This window comes from Scyliorhinus torazame, chromosome 8, assembly GCF_047496885.1.
Source record: "Scyliorhinus torazame isolate Kashiwa2021f chromosome 8, sScyTor2.1, whole genome shotgun sequence".
Taxonomy (NCBI): domain Eukaryota; kingdom Metazoa; phylum Chordata; class Chondrichthyes; order Carcharhiniformes; family Scyliorhinidae; genus Scyliorhinus; species Scyliorhinus torazame.
Window position 1 is genome coordinate 108,099,097 of NC_092714.1, and position 20,357 is coordinate 108,119,453.

Genomic DNA, 20,357 nt, shown 5'->3' on the forward strand with positions numbered 1-20,357 from the left:
TGCTGTTACACGTGTCAGAAACGAGTGTGTCGATGGGGGAATATTGGAGCTGCTTCGAGTGTTTGGGCCTTTCTTGGGGTACAAACCAAATCTAGACAAGATGTGGTGTCTCGGCAGGGGTGGGGCCATTCCGTAGGGAAGGGACTCACTTGAGGTAGCTGGGGGTGCAGGTTGCCCGGGAGTGGGGGAAGGTCTCCTCGGGTACAACATTTCTAGTTTGGTGGGGAGAGTGAAATCTGATCTGGCAAGATGGGATGGTCTCCCTGTGTCACTGGCAGGTCGGGTACAGGCGGATAAAATGAACGTGTTGCCGCGATTTGTTTATTTTTCAATGCCTGCCGATTTTCCTGCCAAAGGCTTTTTTTTAAGAGAGATTGAGGGAAGAATGACTTTGTTCATATGGGGAGGGAAGGTGGCCAGAGTTAGAAAGGTGCTGCTACAGAGGGGAAGGCAGGCAGGGGGTTTGGGTCTTCCGAACCTGATGTATTGCTACTGGGCGGCGAATGTAGAGAAGGTGCGGAGCTGGGTCAGAGGGGTTGATTCCCAGTGGGTCAGAATGGAGGAGAGTTTGTGCAGGGGGTCGGGATTGAAAGTACTAGCAACTGCACCGCTCCCGATAGCCCCGGGGAAATACTCAGGGAGTCCGATAATAATAGCTTCATTGAGAATTTGGAGGCAGTTTCGCCAACACTTCGGGTTGGGGGCAGGGTGATGGGAAATGCTGATTTGGGGGAACCACAGATTTGAGCCAGGGAGGTGGGATGGAAATTTTCAGAAATTGAAGGAGAAGGGGATTAAGACACTAAAAGATTTGTTTCTTAGGGGTCAGTTTGCAAAATTGAAGGAGCTGGAAGCGAAGTATGGGCTGGAGCAGGGGGAAATGTTTAGATACATGCAGGTTCAAGATTTTGCCAGAAAGGAGATACAGAGCTTCCCGGTGGAGCCGGCCTCGACATTGCTGGAGGAGGTGCTGACGACAGGGAGACTGGAGAAGGAGGTAGTGTCAGCAGTTTACGGAGCTATTTTGGAAGAGTAGAAGGCACCACTGAAAGGGATCAAAGCAAAGTGGGAGGACGAGTTGGGAGAGGATATTGAGGAGGGCTTCTGGTGTGAGGTGCACCGGAGAGGGAATGCCTCCACCTGGTGCGCGAGGTTGGGGCTGATACAGCTGAAGGTGGTATACAGAGCACACCTCACGAGGACGAGGATGAGCCGATTCTTTGAAGGAGTAGAAGATGTGTGTGAACGTTGCAGGGGGGGTGGGGGGGGGGGGGGTGGCAACAAATCATGTTCATATGTTTTGGTCCTGTCCAAAGCTAGAGGATTACTGGAAGGAGGTTTTTAGGATAATTTCTAAAGTGGTGCACGTGAAACTGGACCCGGGCCTCCGGAAGGCCATATTCGGGGTGTCGGACCAGCCAGGGTTGGAAACAGGTGCGGAGGCAGATGTTGTAGCCTTCGCCTCGTTGATCGCCCGAAGGCAGATCCTGATAGGTTGGAGAGCAACCTCTCCACCCTGTGCCCTGGCGTGGCGGGGGGACCTGTTGGAATTCATGACTCTTGAGAAGGTTAAGTTTGAACTGAGGAGAAGGATGAAGGGGTTCTACAATTCATGGGCATTATTCATTATGCACTTTCAAGAACTGGATAACATCGAACATTAGTTGGGGCGGGTGGGTGGGAGGGTTGGGGGGAGGGAAGCTGTGTGTGTTAATGGCGACTATGGGTGATCCCTAATTCCTTTTTGTCATTTGTTTGTGTGAACATGCGGGCTAATGTTTGGGGTTTGGTGGGAGGATGGGATCATTGTTATAGATATGGGGATTGACATATTTGTTACTGATTATTGTTTATTGTTGGTGGGTGTAAATTTGGGAGAAAATGTGAAAAAGGAGAATTTTTTTTAAAAAATGTTTTTAATGGATAAGCAAATGAGTGACGGGCGATAGGTAAAGTGTTAGGTGGGTGAGTTGGTAGGTGAATGAGGTGGTAGGGGAATGAGTGGGTATTCAGTTCTGGGGGTAATTGGGAGGGTAGAGGGATGAGGTCGGGGAGGTATTTTGGTGGATCGGGGGATAGTCAGATGGTAAAATGATATAGTGTAGATTTATTTGTTCTTATGGGCAGCACGGTAGCATTGTGGATAGCACAATGCTTCACAGCTCCAGGGTCCCAGGTTCGATTCCGGCTTGGGTCACTGTCTGTGCGGAGTCTGCACGTCCTCCCCGTGTCTGCGTGGGTTTCCTCCGGGTGCTCCGGTTTCCTCCCACAGTCCAAAGATGTGCAGGTTAGGTGAATTGGCCAATGATAAATTGCCCTTAATGTCCAAAATTGCCCTTGGTGTTGGGTGGAGGTGTTGAGTTTGGGTAGGGTGCTCTTTCCAGGAGCCAGTGCAGACTCAAAGGGCCGACTGGCCTCCTTCTGCACTGTAAATTCAATGATAATCTATGATTAATCTAGGACAAAGGTTCGGCACAACATAGTGGGCCGAAGGGCCTGTTCTGTGCTGTATTTTCTATGTTCTATGTTCTATGTTAGGGGCTAGTTGAATCTGGAGGGTAGTCAGATAGGCAGATGGTCAGAGGTGTAGTCAGCTCGCCAGGGTTATGCATGTTGGGTCTGGGTAGTAGTGGGATCAGATGGAGGAGAGTCGGGTCGGGTTCGTGAGTTGTCGAGTTGGATGAGGGGTAGTTGTAGTCGGTTGGGGAATAGTTGGGTTAAGTCAGGGACGTAGTGTGGTGGTCAGGGGTCAGTCACGTGATCCGGGGGAGGTAGTCAGGTCGGGAGGTTGTCGTGTCGGGTCATGGGGTTTAGTCGTTAGTTGGTGGTCTGGCCAAGTGGTCGGCAGCAGTCGGGTCGAGTCGACAGCGGGTTTGTGGTTGGAGGTTGGACGGATGGAGGGGTTGGATGGTTGGATGGAAGGGGCAATCCAGCTCCTCGAGCCTGCTCCACCATTCAATATGATCATGGCTGATCTCTCGGCCTCAACACCACTTTCCTGCTCGTTCTCCATAATCCTTCAACCCAGTACTAATTAAAAATTTCCTCCTGAAATTTACTCAAAGTCCTGGCATCCATTGCACTTGAGGGGAGTGAATGCCACAGATTCACGACCCTTTGAGAGAAGTAATTTCTCCTCATCTCTGTTTTACATCTGCTACCCCTCATCCTAAAACTATGACCCCTTGTTCTAGGTTTCCCCACAAGAGGAAGCATCTGCTCCAAGACTAATTTGTCAATACCTTTTATCACCTTATATACCTCAATTAGATCTCCTAGATTCTCCCAGATTCTCCTAAACTGCAGAAGAGTATCGGCCTAAACTGCTCAATCTCTATTCATAAGACACACCCCTCATCTCTGGAATAAATCGACTGAACCTCCTCTCAACTGCCTCTAATGCAATTACATCCCTCTTCAAAAAAGCTATAAGCGCCAAAATTCCATCTGCCTTCCTTATTACCTGCTGTACCTGCATAATAGTTTTCTGTGATTCATGCACAAGGACACCCAGATCCCTCTGCACCGAAGCATCTCACCATTTAGATAACAAGTTACCTATCCATTTTTCCAAATCAAAATGGATAACCTCACACTTATCTACATTAAACCTCATGTGCCTTATCAATCACCTCTTGATCAGGCTGTACAATCTTTTGCACCTCCTTCGCTTCACTTGGGCTTTCTTTCACCACTTTAACAAACCCCACTGTCTTATCCTGTTTTACCACATCAGCCTTCCCAGTGCTTTTCTTCAACCACCAACACTGTGACTTTACATGGCCTACTTTATTACAGTGAAAACATTTGAAACTTTTCATTTATTTTTCACCCTCCTGGATCTCTTTTTTAATCTGAGGTACACTCTCTTTATTATCTCCCATCAGATCACCTTTACCTTTACCACTTGAGTATTTCTCATGTCCCCAGTTTCTATCCCTCACCGGCTGAAACTGATGTCGGAAACCAATCTTTGATTTATGAACGAATTCATAATCATCTGCTGCTAACCGCGTAGTTTTAACCCTCTGCTCTTCCACATGAGTTCTCACTACATCAGTCCTGTGACCATTTCAGTTGTTTAGCTACCGTCTCAAATGAAATAAAAAAGGCTTCCACCTTCTTCTCGTCACACCTTGGCAATGCTTAGACATATTTAAATAGATTCCCACCAAGCCTTCGACTTTGATGCTCTTTCTCACTATCCTCATCACTATCATCCAACTGTACGTTTCCCTTTACACCTTTACATCTGCCAATTTTAACTGACTTGTTTCATGGCCATTTTCTGAAGTTCAAACTCTCTCTTTTTATCTTTTTCCCTAATCTGTATCTCCCTTTCTCTTTCCTTTTGTTCTGCTAGGGCTATTATTTCTTTTCTCATTTCTTCTCTCTCCTTTTCTTTTTCCTCTCTCTTTCTTTTTACTCTCTCTCTCTTTCGTATTCAAGCTGCTTTAATTCTTTCTCATGTTCCATTTGTTTAATTTGCAACTGAATTTTTGCCATTTCTAATGAATCAAACGGTATATCAGGCAACTCTAAATGCTTAACCACCACCATAATTACCTCATCTTTTCGCATTTTGTCAGGTAATGTTAACTGCAATGTTTTTGCCAAATCTAACAGTCTGCTTTTAGTCTCCGTCCGTAAGGTACTGCGTGTGACCGTCTCCACCCCCAAAAACGTCTGAGCCTCTGAACGAGCCATGTCCACAACACACTCCCCACTTAAACTAAAATACCACACCTGAAAAGCAACCACAATATGCTCACCCCCCTCTGGCTTTCTGTTCATTAAGCTAATCCAATAGACAGACTTTTATCCGGAGCGAGCCCCCAATTGTTATGGGTCCGGGTTTACAGAACCCCAAAGTGCATAATGGAGTTCAACCGACCCACGACTTTTAATAGATTGTGTTATGGGAAGCACACGGCGTACTCTCCAGGTGTGATACAGCAATCATGGACAAATGTTTTTTGAAACAAAACAATGTTTATTCTATGAACTCAAGTTAACCTTTTAAAAACAAACTTTTAATATCTTAACACCCATTACTTCAAAGAGAACCCCAAAAGACTACAAGCCTAAATAATCCTTCAAACTGTTCCTTTAAACATCCAAAAGACTTCAACCTTCGAAAATAAGAACACATCAGGTTACATTCAATATATTTATAGTCTTTGGATTTGCAGACATCAACAGACCAGCTCTGTGTTTCTTCCTGCAGCTCACAGCAACACACAGGCACTCCCAGCTTTCTCCTCAAAACTGAAACCAAAAGCAGAAGTGAGCTCAGCTACCCCCCCCCCCCCCACCCTCTGACATCACTTCAGTAATATGATCAGTTCCATTTCTTAAAGGTACATTGCTTAAACATCCATTTCTTAAAGGTACTCTCACATGACACATTAAAACCTTATGTGTAAGTCATCAGGCCCTGGGGGAATTGTCTGCCTTCAATCCCAATAGTTCGATTCATACTTTTCACTTATTGATGATGATTGTTCTAAGTTCCTCCCTTTCTATTGCCTTTGCATTACATGTTACCATTGGGACGGTACTAGTGTCCTCCACCGTGAAAACTGAAGCAAAATATTTGTTTAATGTCTCTGACATTTCTGTGTTCTCCGCTATTAACTGCCCGGTCTCATCCGCCAAGGGACCAAGATTCACTTTAGCTATTCTCTTTCCTTTAATTTCCTTGCAAAAGCTTTTGCTATCCTTTTTTATATCTTGCACTAATTTTCTTTCAGAATTTACCTTTGCTCTTTTTATTACTTTTTTAGTAACCCTTTGTTGATCTTTAAAAGTTGCCCAATCTTCCAGCCTGCCACTGATCTTTGCAATATGGTATGCCTTCATTTTGTCTTTGTTACCTTTAACTTACTTGCTCAGCCATGGATGTTTTCCCCCTCTTACAATCTTTCTTCCTCTCTGGAATATATTTTTGTTTTTTCATAAAATTTACAGTGCAGAAGGAGGCCATTCGGCCCATCGAGTCTGCACCGGCTCTTGGAAAGAGCACCTTACCCAAGATCAACACCTCCACCCTATCCCCATAACCCAGTAACCCCACCCAACACCAAGGGCAATTTTGGACACTAAGAGCAATTTATCATGGCCAATCCACCTAACCTGCACATCTTTGGGCTGTGGGAGGAAACCGGAGCGCCCGGAGGAAACCCACGCACACATGGGGAGGATGTGCAGACTCCGCAGACAGTGACCCAAGCCGGAATCGAACCTGGGACCCTGGAGCTGTGAAGCAATTGTGCTATCCACAATGCTACCGTGCTGCCCCGTTGTGAGGAATTGCATATCTCTTCAAACAACTGCCACTGCTCATCAATTGTCCTACCTTTTACTCTTCCTGCCCAGTCTACTAGGGCCAGATCTGGCCTCGTGGCTACGTAATTACCTTTGTTTAACTCCAAAACGCTAGTGTGGGACTCCAGTTTCCCGCTCTCAAACTGAATTTGAAACTCGGGTAGATTATAAACATTATGGGGACCATCACAAAGCCTTGTTTGATACTGGTCTGGAGTTTGAAGGGGATTGTTTTGGATCTCTCACTCAAGGCAATTGCAGTCATATCATCATGAAAGTGTTTGAAGAGTTGTGATACAGTTTCTTGGGCATCCAAATCTTTACAGCACCATCCACAGAGCCTCAACGTACTGAGTCAAATGCTTTGGTCAGGTTGATTAATACAATGTAGAGTTCGTAGTGTTGTTCTTGACATTTTTCTTGGGTTTCTCAGGGAACAAAGACCATGTCAGAGGTTCCGCTGGTAGGTGTAATGCCATATCGTGTCCCTGGGAAAATTTCCTCAGCCGTAGAAAGTAAATGAATCAGAAGAATGCACATTAGCATTTTACCTGCTACGAACAAGAGGGAAATAGTTCCAATTGTCGCATTCCTAAAGTTGATGTGGGGGGGGGGGGGGAGGGGGGGGGAACAGTTGGGGTCCTAGCACAGATCCCTGCACTACCCCTCTAGTCACTAACTGCCAATTGAAAAAATACCCATTTATTCCAACTTTTTGTGACCTGTCTGCTGACCAGCTTTCTATCCATCTCAAGACACTATCTGCAATCCCATGCGCTTTAACTTTACATATGCTATGTGAGAACTTCTCGTAAGCCTTCTGAAAGTCTAAATAAACTTAAATAAATTAAAAAGTGATAGACAAGCAATCAGAGGGATTTTGTGTCTTTGAACACAAATCACAGAAAGTTAACAATTAGATATAACAAGTAATTTGCCAGGCAAATGATATGTTGACCTTTATTGCAAGGGGATTGGACTATACTCGGAAGAAAGACTTGCTGCAAGTATGTAAGGTTTTAGTGGTACCAGATCAGGAGCATCGTGTACTGTTGTGGCGACTTATCTCAGGATGAAAATACTTGCCTTAGGGGAGGTGGAACAAAGGGTTCATTTCTGGAATGAGATGGATGTCATATAAGGAGAGATTGAGGACAGTGGGCCAATATTCTCTGGAGTTTAGAATAATATGAGATGATCATAATGAAACATAGGGGCAGCACGGTAGCCTTGTGGATAGCACAATTGCTTCACAGCTCCAGGGTCCCAGGTTCGATTCCGGCTTGGGTCACTGTCTGTGCGGAGTCTGCACGTCCTCCCCGTGTGTGCGTGGGTTTCCTCCGGGTGCTCCGGTTTCCTCCCACAGTCCAAAGATGTGCAGGTTAGGTGGATTGGCCATGATAAATTGCCCTTAGTGTCCAAAATTGCCCTTAGTGTTGGGTGGGGTTGCTGGGTTATGGGGATGGGGTGGAGGTGTTGACTTTGGGTGGGGTGCTCTTTCCAAGAGCCGGTGCAGACTCGATGGGCTGAATGGCCTCCTTCTGCACTGTAAATTCTATGATCTATGATCTATGATCTATGATCTATGATCTATATAAAATTCTTAAAGGGGTTGACAGAGTAGATGCTGATCAGCTGTTTTCTCTGGTTGGAGTCTGTAACTAAGATTAGATTTAAAATTAAATGAGGAGGAATTTCTTCACACAGAATATTATGAATCTTTAGAATCCTCGACCCAGAGTAATACAGATGCTCAATCCAGTATATCCAAGACCAAAATCAATAGATTTTCTGGCACTAGGAGAGTCAAGGTTATGGAAATGGGGTAAGAAAGTGGAGTTGATTGAGAAGTTTGCAAACAAATCAAGCTCAAGGGGCTGCAAGGTCCACTCCTGCTCCTAGCTCTCACGTTCAGCATTCATATGTTGATATGCCATGACATAATTTCAGAATCATTTAAATATTTAGAAGATAATAACACTCTGAATAATGCAAACACCAAAATGAGAGATTCAAATGGAAAATGCTGGAAATAACTCAGCAGAACTGTGGAGAGGGAAACAGAGTAATAGTTTCAGCTCTTTTAACCTTTCCTCCGAACCAAAATGAGATGGCTTGGGTCTAACATAATAACATGAGGTGAAGAAGGAGGAAAGACACTGCTGGTAGGCAACAAGTGTCATATGACATTAATGACCCTCTCCCAATTGCTGACTATGCCAAAACCTCAACATTACGCAATCTTCCTAATGACGTTTTGAAAAAGATTCAAGGTGTTAAATTTTTAGAATGGCAATATATCATATACGATAACAATTATTTACCATTGGTGTGATCAAATAAAGCATAAAATAATGGATACCAATATTTCTGAAAAATATTCCAGACTTGATAGAAATTTGCTTACAAAGTAGATGCTATTCACGTAAATGTAATAAAATATTACTTCAATAATATTTCCTAGAGTTATTACCACTTCAGATCCAATAGCATTGTCTTCCATCACACTCAGCCAATTGATAGCTTCAGGGCTGTTGTTGTACAAAATAACTTGATCCTGCTTTGAGGTTCCGTAATAGGCACCACCAAACTGAATACATTCAATCTTCTGGCCAGAAAAATCATGAAGTTCCAAAAACGGCTGAACAATATTTGCCTTAATTCTCAGAGTAGCATCTTCAGCATTGTCCAACTTCACCCTGGGGCAGGAGAGAGAACAAATGGAAACATACTACTGTTAGAGTGAAAAATTATTTTTTCCATTTCAACTCTCCCTCCTACACTTTCCCTGAACACAACTTCCACACTCCACCCCCTCCATCCCAAGACCCACCACCCCCAAAAATAATTTGGCCTACTGGGGCTACTAAAAAGGCCTCTGACTGGCCAGCCATTCAAAGGTTTCAAGTTTAGAATTTTGTCCTAAAACATTGCATTGCGTTTAAATTAATTTTTTTTAATATTGTTATTCGCCATATTTTCATAATTTTCACCATACAAAGAAAACAACAACAGAACAACCCCAACAATATAAAACCTAAAACATAGACTCGTAGAATAAAAACAAAAACAGACCACCCCTCCCTCCCCTCCTTTGCATTCAACGGCAACCAGCTGCGAAAGTGCATAATAAACAAACCCCAAGAATTGTAGAACCACTCCCCCCCCCCCCCCCCCCCACCCCGTCCGAGCTCAAACTTCACCTTCTCCAGGGTCAGAAACTTCAGCAGATGCCCCCGCCATGCCAAGGCACAGGGCGGAGAAGCTGACCTCCGCCCCAACAAGACCCGCCTACGAGCGGCCAGCGAGGTGAAGGCTAAAACGTCTGCCTCGCACCCGCCTGCAACTTGCGCCAGTCCGACACCGTGAAAATGGCTTCGAGAAGACCAGGCTCCACATCCATATGCAAAACCTCAGTGCTAAATATCTCCCACCAATACCTTTCCAGCTTTGTGCAGGACCAAAACATATGAATATGGTTTGCGGGATTCCTCCCACATAGCTCACAAACATCCGCAACCCCCTAAAACTTTGACTTGATGAAATGCGCCCTATACACAACCTTCAAATGTATCAGCCTTCATTCACCCTTCGCAGCACGTCACACCACACCCCCCATCCCCAGCTCTTCCTCCCACTTCACCTTAACCCCTTCCGTGGGCACCCTATCCTCCTCCAGGATCGTCCAATAAATCACGAATGCAACCCCCTTCTCCACCCCCCCCTGACAATACCACCTCCAATAGCGAGGAGACTGGTGTTATCGGGAAGGTCAGGATAACCTTCCTTGCAAAATCTCAAACCTGCAGGTACCTAGATCCTTCCCCCTGCACACCGCAACACAACTCCTACTTGCTGGTAGACCTAAGGATGGCACAGTCAGCCAAATCCGCGCAGCCCGTTGGACCTTTCTTTTACAGGGACGGGACATAACAGTTAAGAGAACCAAGACCCACACTTTTCCTAGCCGATAATTTACATTATGCAGGTACCCCACATGAGTGTGAGATTATCACCACAAAGCTTAACACAGGACTCTTTGTACCGAAGTCATTCCACAGGAAAGCAGGTACTACACCCCAGAGACCCCTGCCCACAGACACATGCGCAGCCCTGAGGATCTGTGGATGGCTCCTCCACAGTTCTAAATGGGAAAAGAATTGCCGGTTGCGGTATTTATGTAGAGGAGATGCAGGGATGCGCCCTACAAGAGATTTCGTTAAAATTGCCAGGACATTTAGGCTCGCAGGCAGCAGAACTGGCAGCCATAGCGTATATTGTAGAGCACCCTGACTCGTTTCCGACCCCAGCCGACATATATTCGGACAGTTTATATGTCTGCAACAGTTTAACAGAATTCCTAACCCTGTGGGAAATTAGAGGATTTGTTTCCGCAGACGGAAAGCCCCTACCCTCAGCCCCATTACTCCAACATATTCTGAAAATGGCCAAAGATAGGAAATATGGAATCATCAAAGTTCGAAGTCATCATCGTTCTTCCCCCCCCGGTAACGTTAAGGCAGACGCCCTAGCGAAAGCAGGTTCCAGACATGGTTACTTAACCCCCGTAAGCGCCCCAGTACACTCGGTTCGGTCTCACAGACCAACATTCAAGATTTGGCAAAGGCTCAAAAGGAAGATGAGAAGCTCAGGGATGTTTTAAAAGGCAACTTCCCAGCCCCCTATGATAAGTTTTAAAACACGATAACTACACATGACGGTGTGATTTTAAAAGACGGCATTTATGTCAAATTATTTGTCAGTTCCATGACAATCATGGACTCCAGGGCATTGAACCCACCCTAGCCCACCTCAGACCCCTCTGCTGGTGGCCTGATTTAAAAGCCAATGTTACACATTACATCGAGAATTGCTTAATCTGTGCCCAGAACAATCCGGACAGATATGCAAGAAAGGCTCAGCTTGGTCACACCTGCCCCGTTAATGGCCCCTGGACGAATTTGCAAATCGACTATATAGCCCCCCTGCAGAAATGGTTTTAAGTATGTGTTGGTGGTTATCGACACCTTCACAAAATGGGTGGAAGCTTTTCCATCCAGCACCAACACTGCCAAAACGACAGCTAAAATCCTAACCCAGCACATCTTTACAAGATGGGGCCTCCCACGCAGTATAGAGTCCGATCAAGGCTCCCATTTTACAGGACGAGTGGTGAAAAACGTCCTCACAATTTTCGGAATAAAGCAAAAGTTTTATATTGCACACCACCCCCAATCAAATGGCATTGTAGAAAGGATGAACAGAACTCTAAAGGTCACCCTCAGAAAAATGGTGCAACAGCACAACAGCACCTGGGACACAGTTCTCCCATTTGCATTAATGTTCATTCAAAACACAGTAACCACGTCCACAGGATACACCCCCCACACCCTCATCACCGGACGCCCCATGAAAGGGACAGAATATTTATTAGGACTGGATTTGGCCAGCCCCACAGTCAACACCCTCACGCATGAGAAAGCAGTACAACAGGTTATTGAGAATGTGAAGGCCGCCCAGCTTGCAGCAGCCGTCAGGCTTGGAACCCACAAGAAACAAAGCAAAGCTTGCTTTGATAAAACAGTACACGCCACTGAGTTTGCAGTAGGGCAGCAAGTGATGCTATCCCTATACAACCCCAGTTCATTCCTTTCCCCAAAATTTTCCGGACCGTACTCCATCTCAGATAAAGTCAGCCCCTCTGTGTATAAGATCACCTATCCGAATGGCAAGTCTGCGTGGTTTCACATAAACCAGCTTAAGGCCAATGGCTCGCAGAACAACCATTCACACCACATCTCGCTTGCAGCAGTGGATGAGCACGCCCCACCCTTGAACGACGTGTTCCTACCCTCCCCCAACCTGTCCAGCCCATCCTCAGGCACGACTACGACTCCACCCCAGAGGCACGACTCCACCTCTCCCTTCCTTCAACCAGCAGCAACAGCAATAGCGATAGCGACAGCCCCAGCACACCACACTACGATTACACCCCTGCACCAGGCCCCACTCCCAGCGAATCCAAACATGATTCCAGCGACCCCTTCGAGATAACGTACATTAAAGCCCCTGACCCAGACCCACTGCCCGACGATTATGGATTAAAACTTTGCAGCTCCAACCTCGACACAAGATTCTGGCACCGAGACAATTCGTTCAGGTTCATCCGGAATGATGAGATGGACCCCAATTCGCCACAAGCAGCTTTAGCGCACCTACTCCAGTCAAGAGTATGGCAACTGGGAGAAGATGATAACATAGAGTCTGACTCCCAACAAACAAATCCCTTTGCGACTCTGTTCGCTATTGAGCAATGAGGTGTCCAGATGATGGTAAAAAGGAACCGATGGAGAGTTACGGTGTCCTTTCTGATGGAACCTGCACCATGTTTGTAATGTATGTTTGTTTGTTACTGTGAAGGTTAAATGTTGTTTGTCAATTTAAAGTTTTCATGGCCCCACGCCACCACTCTTTGAACGCCCACTGGCAGTTAATGGAACAAGTTTGTCCGTGGACAACCAATCATAACTACCCTTCTGCTTTGACGGTAGAAGATAGCACAAATGCAACCCCCATGACGACCGCAAATTTTTACTGGTCTTGCCGGTCATTCAGGCAGTGGAGAAACGGCACTGGTCCCTGCCCTGCCTGTGGACCCCGCTCTGGTCAGCTACGCTCAGGTAGAGCACATACGGCACTGATCACCGTCCTACCCGGGGATTCCACCCATTCTTACCCGCCACAGCCCATACGCACCCCATTTTGGCTCTTTAAGTTCAAAACTCTTTTGTTTCTTTATGGCAACCCTTAGGTTGCTTCCAGATGCTAGTTGCATCCTCAAACACTAGGATGGTAGATCACACAGACTGCGAGACGGCTCGCACTGTGTCAGTATTTTTCTCGGATGTCTTGTCCCCAAATATTTGGTTTAAAAAAAAAAATGAGGGAGTCACAGATAATGACCAATTTTAATGGGTAATTGGCAATAAAGGACAGACAGACGAGATCTTAAACAAGATACTAACATAAATTATGCTTGTGTCCATAGAACTCGGGAACCTCAGGAACCTCAGAAGAAGAAAAGAAGACAGAAAGAAGGAAAGATGAAGACAACCATCATGCTCTACAGTTGGATCTTAGCGGGATCCCTCCAGTTGCACGCGGAAGCTATCCCCCTGACCCCTACCACACAGGCCGTGAATGTTTCCCATCCCTGCCATACACTAAACCCCGAGATAGTTACCGATACACTGACCTGGTGTGACAAGTTCACCACCTGGTATTCCCTGTCCTACATTGTGGAAGCACTGTTAGTACTGGCGATACTCTGCAATGTCGTTCAGATCCTAAGACTCAGGAAATGGCGGAGGAAAGCCTCCCGCACCCCGGTATACACCCTCAGGTCCCCTATTTTCGGACTTCAACAAACCCCGCAACCCCTTTAAGTGAATTAAAGTACATCCGTTTTTTGTGTGTGTTCATTTCGTTTTAATAAAGAAATGTAAAACTCTGTGCTTGACTGCCAAGCCAGAGAGACCTGTGTTGCTGCAATTGTACAGTTTAAAATGTTGTAGATTATTTTTGGATTGATTGAGGATAGTTTAGTTCGGGACAGTTAGAGGTTCCAGTTTTTTTATTTTGTAATGCATGCCTGAATGTCATAGCGCCTCCCGTAGAATTTTATAATGATGTATGTACATAAAATAATTTAGGTAAAAGTTGCAATTCATAGGCCAGAGCAGTGTAGAGCCTGTCAATTTTTATGGGTGCCCGACTCGGGAGGAGAACGAAGACGACGCGGTAATGTGTTTCTTCACCCTTGTAATGTGATCCTTCACCCTTCGCGTTGAGGATCACAAGGAGGGAATGTAGCCATCTGGGATGGCCACTTCCAGAATACAAAATGGACATTTGCAAAGATTGCAGGGAAAATGGACAATGTTAAGAAAGCAAGCAGGCACAGAGCCTGTTTGCATATTGGAGAAACAGCTCCCAGACGAGACCGGAACTGTAGGCCCATTAGCATATGGATGGCCCATCTCCGGGAACAAAGGAAGATACTTAAGTAACCGCTCTGGCCCCAGACCTCGCGGCGCCAGTTCCCCAAACCGAAAGCAGAAAACAAAGCAGGCCAACGACCACCTAGGACACGCCCAGCCATTAGGGCATCCACCCCTTTATTGGTCAGGATCAATGCGAGTGATCAAGAAATGGCCCAATTGATTGGGGCCAAGTTCAAGGCCCGCCCAAATGCGCGCGAAGCCCCCTTCAGGTATCAGAAGGCAGCCCTGAGAGAGAGAATCGCTCTCTTGGAATCGGCTCTCACAGCGGAGAGACTCTTCCACCAGCTACACCAGAAGCAAGTAAGTCCAAGGTCAACACTCGCTACCAGACGGACGACCTTAGCTGTTCCCCTCTACCACTTCGACCCAAGCAGCCTCAGAACCGAACAACGGCCATTGTTCCTCTGACTGAGTGCCCGCAGCTAAGTATAGGCTTTAGCAGTAGTGATAGTTTAGGCTGTAGTATTTTGTGCATGAGTAGATATTACTGTGTGTGTAAATAAATAGTATTGACTTTGAACTAACTAACTGGTGTACCGACTCTTTGATCAGTATTCGGGTTTGAACCTTGTGACGGTATCGAAAGATACCTGCCGACTCTAAAGCAAACATAATTAGTATTAAGGAAGGCAACTATATTGACCGCCATATTTAGAAACAACCAAAGAGAGCAACAATCCCCCCCCCCCCCCCCCCCAAACCCAGCCCCGCACCTTCTCCGCATTAGCCGCCCAGTCGTGGTACAGTAAGTTTGGGAGGCCTAGCCTGTCGCCCTCTCTGCAAGACCACCCTCCAGAGGCAGCACGGTGGCACAGTGGTTAGCATTGCTGCCTCACGGCGCCGAGGTCCCAGGTTCGATCCCGGCTCTGGGTACTGTCCATAGGGAATTTGCACATTCTCCCTGTGTTTGCGAGGGTTTCGTCCCCACAACCCATAGATGTGCAGGCTAGGTGGATTGGCCATGATAAATTGCCCCTTAATTGGAAAAACTGAATTGGGCACTCTAAGTTTATTTTTTAAAAAGACCACCCTCCTAACCCTGGCCACCTTCCCCCCCAAATGTTCAACTATATCAGTTCACAGATACAAGGAGTGGAGAACGCAGGCTGCACGCAACACTGCCTTGTTGATAGCTATGATTAGAATGAAGACAAGGGCCCATAGCCCACTGGCACAGCTCCAGGAAGACCATTGACTCGAGGAGCAGGAGCCAGCCAAGGCCTCAGGAATTTGCAGATGCTCCCCAGGAAGGGAAAGATGCATGGAGATGTTTGACATGACCAAGGATCTATGCAGACACAGCTCAGACAAAAGAGTGTAGGCAGAATTTTCAGTGAGAAATTAGGTGCACTTCCCACCGGCCCCGGCAGAGCAATCTCATAACTACAAGATTCCAGAAGGAATATGTTAAGGAGTACTTTTAACAGATGAAGTTCTCTTAATCCTTCGACGCATGGGACATAGAGTATGAAAATAAGGAAGTGTTGCTGCTACTGAACAAGGCATTGGTAGGACAGCACCTGGAGTATTGTGTACAGTTTTGGACCTCTTACTTGAGGAGGGATGTATTTGCATTGGAGACAGTTCAGAGGAGGTTCACGAGATTGATTCCACAGATGAGGGGTTTGTCTTAAGAAGAGATTTTGTGCAATTTAGGCCTATATTCCGAGAGTTTATAAGAATGAGAGGAGATCTAATTGAGGTACATAAGATGATAAAGGGGATTGAGAAAGTAGACGTGGAGTGGATGTTTCCTCTTGAGGGGAAATCTAGAACGAGAGGTCATAGTTTTAGAATAAGGGGTAGCAGATTTAAAACAGAGATGAGGAGAAATTACTTCTTTCAAAGGGTCGTGAATCTGTGGAATTCCCTACCCCAAAGTGTGATGGATGACAGGACATTGAGTAAATTTGAGGAGATAGACAGATTTTTGAATAGTAATGGGTTGAAGGGTTATGGAGAACGGTCAGGGAAGTGGAGTTGAGGCAGAGATGAGCTCAGCCATGATCATTTTGAATGGCAGAGCAGACCCGAGGAGATGAATTACCTACTCCTGCTCCTAGTTCTTAGGTTCTGATGATACAATTTTAAATTAATTCCACCGTTACAAGCTAGCAACATAAGAATTTCTTCTCTTTCTGATCTTTTTCTATTCTGCAAATAAGTGCGTTTGAAATAATACATCCGAGGGATGTTCAGAAGAATTACAATCAATATCTCAAGAACAAATGTTTAAATGCACTTTACAAATTTAACAGTATATAGACTTACAGGAATGTTTCATCAAGTACCATAGGCTGGACGGTACACAATTCAACTTTGACCAATTGCTGTCTGTAAGGCAAAACAATTCCACTCCTGGGTGTAATGATCAGAAAAGGCAGATTGCCTTTATACATAATAAGAAACTGACCTGCAGGAAAAAAGAAGAGTGTGAGTTTCTCGTAACTTTCTGCATCAAATGGAATAATTTAATTATCTGTCCCAGGCAAAGCTGCCAATCTTCAAACGGAATTCAATCCTGTTTCGAGAAGGAGAAGTGGAGGGTACAAAGAAGGATTAGGATTTATTATTTATGGAGAAAGCAATGTACAGACCTAAGGCCTGTGATAGAGGATACCATCATGTTTCAAACAGGCAGAAATAAATAAGGAATAATTAGATGATGCTAAGCTTGAATTTCAATAATCTGAAAGCTGGAAGAGGAAAGCACGATTGAAGAGGTAATGAGTTTTAAGCTATTGAGAAAAAGTCAGGATCAGAAGCTGGAATGAGTTTTGATTTCAACACAATTGAAACTGGGTGGAATTTTCCCATATTTTGTCAGAGTGTCAGGCTCTGACTGAAACCCAGCGTGTAGCTCTCCACCTGCCCCACCTCTGCCACCATTATCAGCATTGGGCACTCCAACACCCCCCCCCCCCCTTCCTCCCCATCACAAGCATCAGGTGACAAACAGGTGTCAGGGCCCTGCCCAGGCATGTCATTCTCCCTCTACCCCCAGGGCTATACTTGTGATTGATTACTGTTTTTCCGAGCCTGTTGTAAATCCCGCTGAAGTGATGTTGCGTAACATCTACCAGGTTTGAATATTCAGTGAGGGGATCATGTGGCGGCGGGGGGGGGGGGTTGGTGATGAGAATAATATGTATATAAATGTATCAAACGGAGGTTCTTGCCCTTTGTGAGCGTGAACCTCGTGACACCACCGGCAAGGGGTGTGGAACATCGGGAAATTAGATCTCGCCAGTGAGAATCTTGTTTCTCGATCCATGCAATGTTTTGTACCCGCATCGCCATTCTCACTCATAGCAAATGCAAATGCAAAATCACCCCCATACAGCGGGATTGTCTGCCCCCCTCCAACTGCATATTTTGCAGTGGCCTTCCGGTCCTGTCACTGTCAAGAGGGTTTCTCATAGTTCTCAAACCCCCCCCCACGCAGTCTTGAGTTTTTCCATTTCCCCAGTTTTGGGGGGGGGGGGGGCGGTCTTGGCGTCAGCAGGACCAGAACATTCCACTGGCAAGAACATTTGGAAAATCCAACCCATAAGGAGGGAAAAGGACATGTGAGGTCATTTTTGGAGGTTGTAAGAAGAGAAAATGCAAAGGAGCACAGTGGCATCAAAAAAACTTAGAAGAAAGACAAAAGATTTCCACAGACAAAGGTTACTGACTAGGATTCTGGAATCAGTTATTGAAACCCATATTTTATCTTATATATCTTGCCCAAGAGTACAAGAAATGTAATAGGAAAGTTTTGTCACAAATGGGAACACAAAGTAAGCCTTGGTTAAAGTGCAACAGGTCTCCAAAAGCTAGTGATTTGAAACAAACCTGTTGGACTTTAACCTGGTGTTGTAAGACTTCGTACTGTGCCCATCCCAGACCAACGCCAGGATCTCCACATCATGGATAAACTGAGGTTTCCCGAGAAATGGCAAGCTGGGAGGTGATTTGATTTGATTTGATTTATTGTCACGTGTACCGAAGTGCAGTGAAAAGTATTTTTCTGCGGCCGAGGAACATAGACAGTACAGTGCAGAAGGAGGCCATTCGGCCCATCGAGTCTGCACCGACTCTTGGAAAGAGCACCTATCCCCATAACCCAGTAACTCCACCCAACACTAAGGGCAATTTTGGACACTAAGGGCAATTTAGCTTGGCCAATCCACCTAACCTGCACATCTTTGGACTGTGGGAGGAAACCGGAGCACCCGGAGGAAACCCACGCACACACGAGGAGAACGTGCAGACTCCGCACAGACAGTGACCCAAGCCAAGAATCAAACCTGGGACCCTGAAGCTGTGAAGCAATTGTGCTAACCTCAATGCTACCGTGCTGTCCATAATCTCCTCAGAATCATATCCAGAACTGTACAGGGAAGATCATTTTAGAGTATATCTGAACCCATATTCAGAAGTGTTATTAATCTATACAAAGGAAGAGCACAAGTTTGAAGTATCCGCCAGTTTCCAAATCTCCATCAAGAATTTTCAATTCACAGCTTGTTTTTAGCAATCATTTCTTTATATCCCAACGTAGGCAGCACAGCAGCACAGTGGTTAGTACTGTGGCTTCACAGCTCCAGGGTCCCAGAAACCCACACAGACACTGGGAGCACGTGCAAACTCCGCACAGACAGTGACCCAAGCCAGTAATCGAACCTGGGACCCTGAAGTTGTGAAGCAATTGTGCTAACCACCATGCTACCGTGCTGCCCGGTATGTTCTATGTTCTAATGCCATAAATACAATGCAGAGTCCAGATGACGAAGCAGATCATGCTCATCCCTCCTATGCTCCTGTGCAACTCTCCCAAAACGAGATAAAAAGTGGTAATTACCATCAGATTGCCACACTGCTCTTATTTCCTTTACAATGAGTTGGAGCTCCACATTTCTGGTCTTGAACTCCAAACCGGACCTCTTCTGAAATGTGGAGCCTTTCTGTCCTGGGAATCCACTTTCAGTGCAGAATCATCAGGGGAAACAAAACCACACTCCCTTTTTTATGGCACTAGCTGCTGTAGTTTGTTAAGTTTTCATTCCCGAACATACTGAATTACTTTAGTACATTTAAATAGCTTTTCAGTGTGTAAGTGCATGAGTGTGAGTGAGGTAAGTGGGTAGAGGGGCAGGGTGGTAGGTGGCAGGATGGTGAGGTGAGGTCAGGTGAAGTTGGGGGTAGTCAGAGAGCTTCAGGAGTTGGGGCAGAGTCAGAGGGTGAGTTAATGGTTTCGAAGGGACTTCCAGTGGTGGCCATGGAGTGAGTGGTCGCATAGTTGGTGGCTTCTGTTTGAAGAGGAATTGTTTGGTCCTTATTACTCATTCACGGTGTGTTTTCTGGTATGAAGTACAGGAACAGACAGAGGTAAGGATTTTCCTTCGGGTGGGAATGTCTCAGCTCTATCAAACAAAGAGTGCAACTGTAAAAGGGCAACAGTCAGACTAGGAGCTTTAGCTAAGTGCAATAGAAGGAAAGATGGCGGAGATCTCTGTGGTGTTGTGTCCGCTAAGTCGTCTACGGAACAGTTGGTGGAGCTTTTGACGGCCAATTTCTGGCAGCAAAGGCAGGAGGCCTGGCTAAGGTGGCTGAGCTGATTCGGGCAGCCATTGAGAGAGTGGAGCAGAGGTTAGAGGCACATAGTGCGTCACTCCAAAAAGTGGAAGAGTCGGTGATAGACCATGAGGTCCGGCTGGCCTCATTTGAGTCAGAGATTACACTGGTTGCAGGGGGCCAAAGGAAGCTGAGGGAGAAAGTCGATGATTTTCAGAATCAGTCGAGGAGGCAGAAACTCCAGATTGTGGGATTGCCCAAAGGCATTAGAACATAGAAAAATACAGCACAGAACAGGCCCTTCGGCCCAAGATGTTGTGCCGAACCTTTGTCCCAGATTAATCATAGATTATCATTGAATTTACAGTGCAGAAGGAGGCCATTCGGCCCATTGAGTCTGCACTGGCT

At 45.9% G+C, this 20,357-nt stretch overlaps 1 protein-coding gene across 1 annotated transcript in view; it reads right to left on the reverse strand.

The window, feature by feature from the left end:
- LOC140428025 (cilia- and flagella-associated protein 47-like) overlaps positions 1-20,357 on the reverse strand; it is a 1,060,448-nt gene that overhangs the window by 1,004,131 nt on the left and 35,960 nt on the right. The window contains exons 4-5 of the mRNA XM_072513997.1: positions 16,662-16,803; positions 8,801-9,026 (exon numbers count right to left, since the gene is read on the reverse strand). Of these exons, the coding sequence (XP_072370098.1) occupies positions 8,801-9,026; positions 16,662-16,803 (368 nt within the window). The remainder of the gene's footprint in view (positions 1-8,800; positions 9,027-16,661; positions 16,804-20,357) is intronic.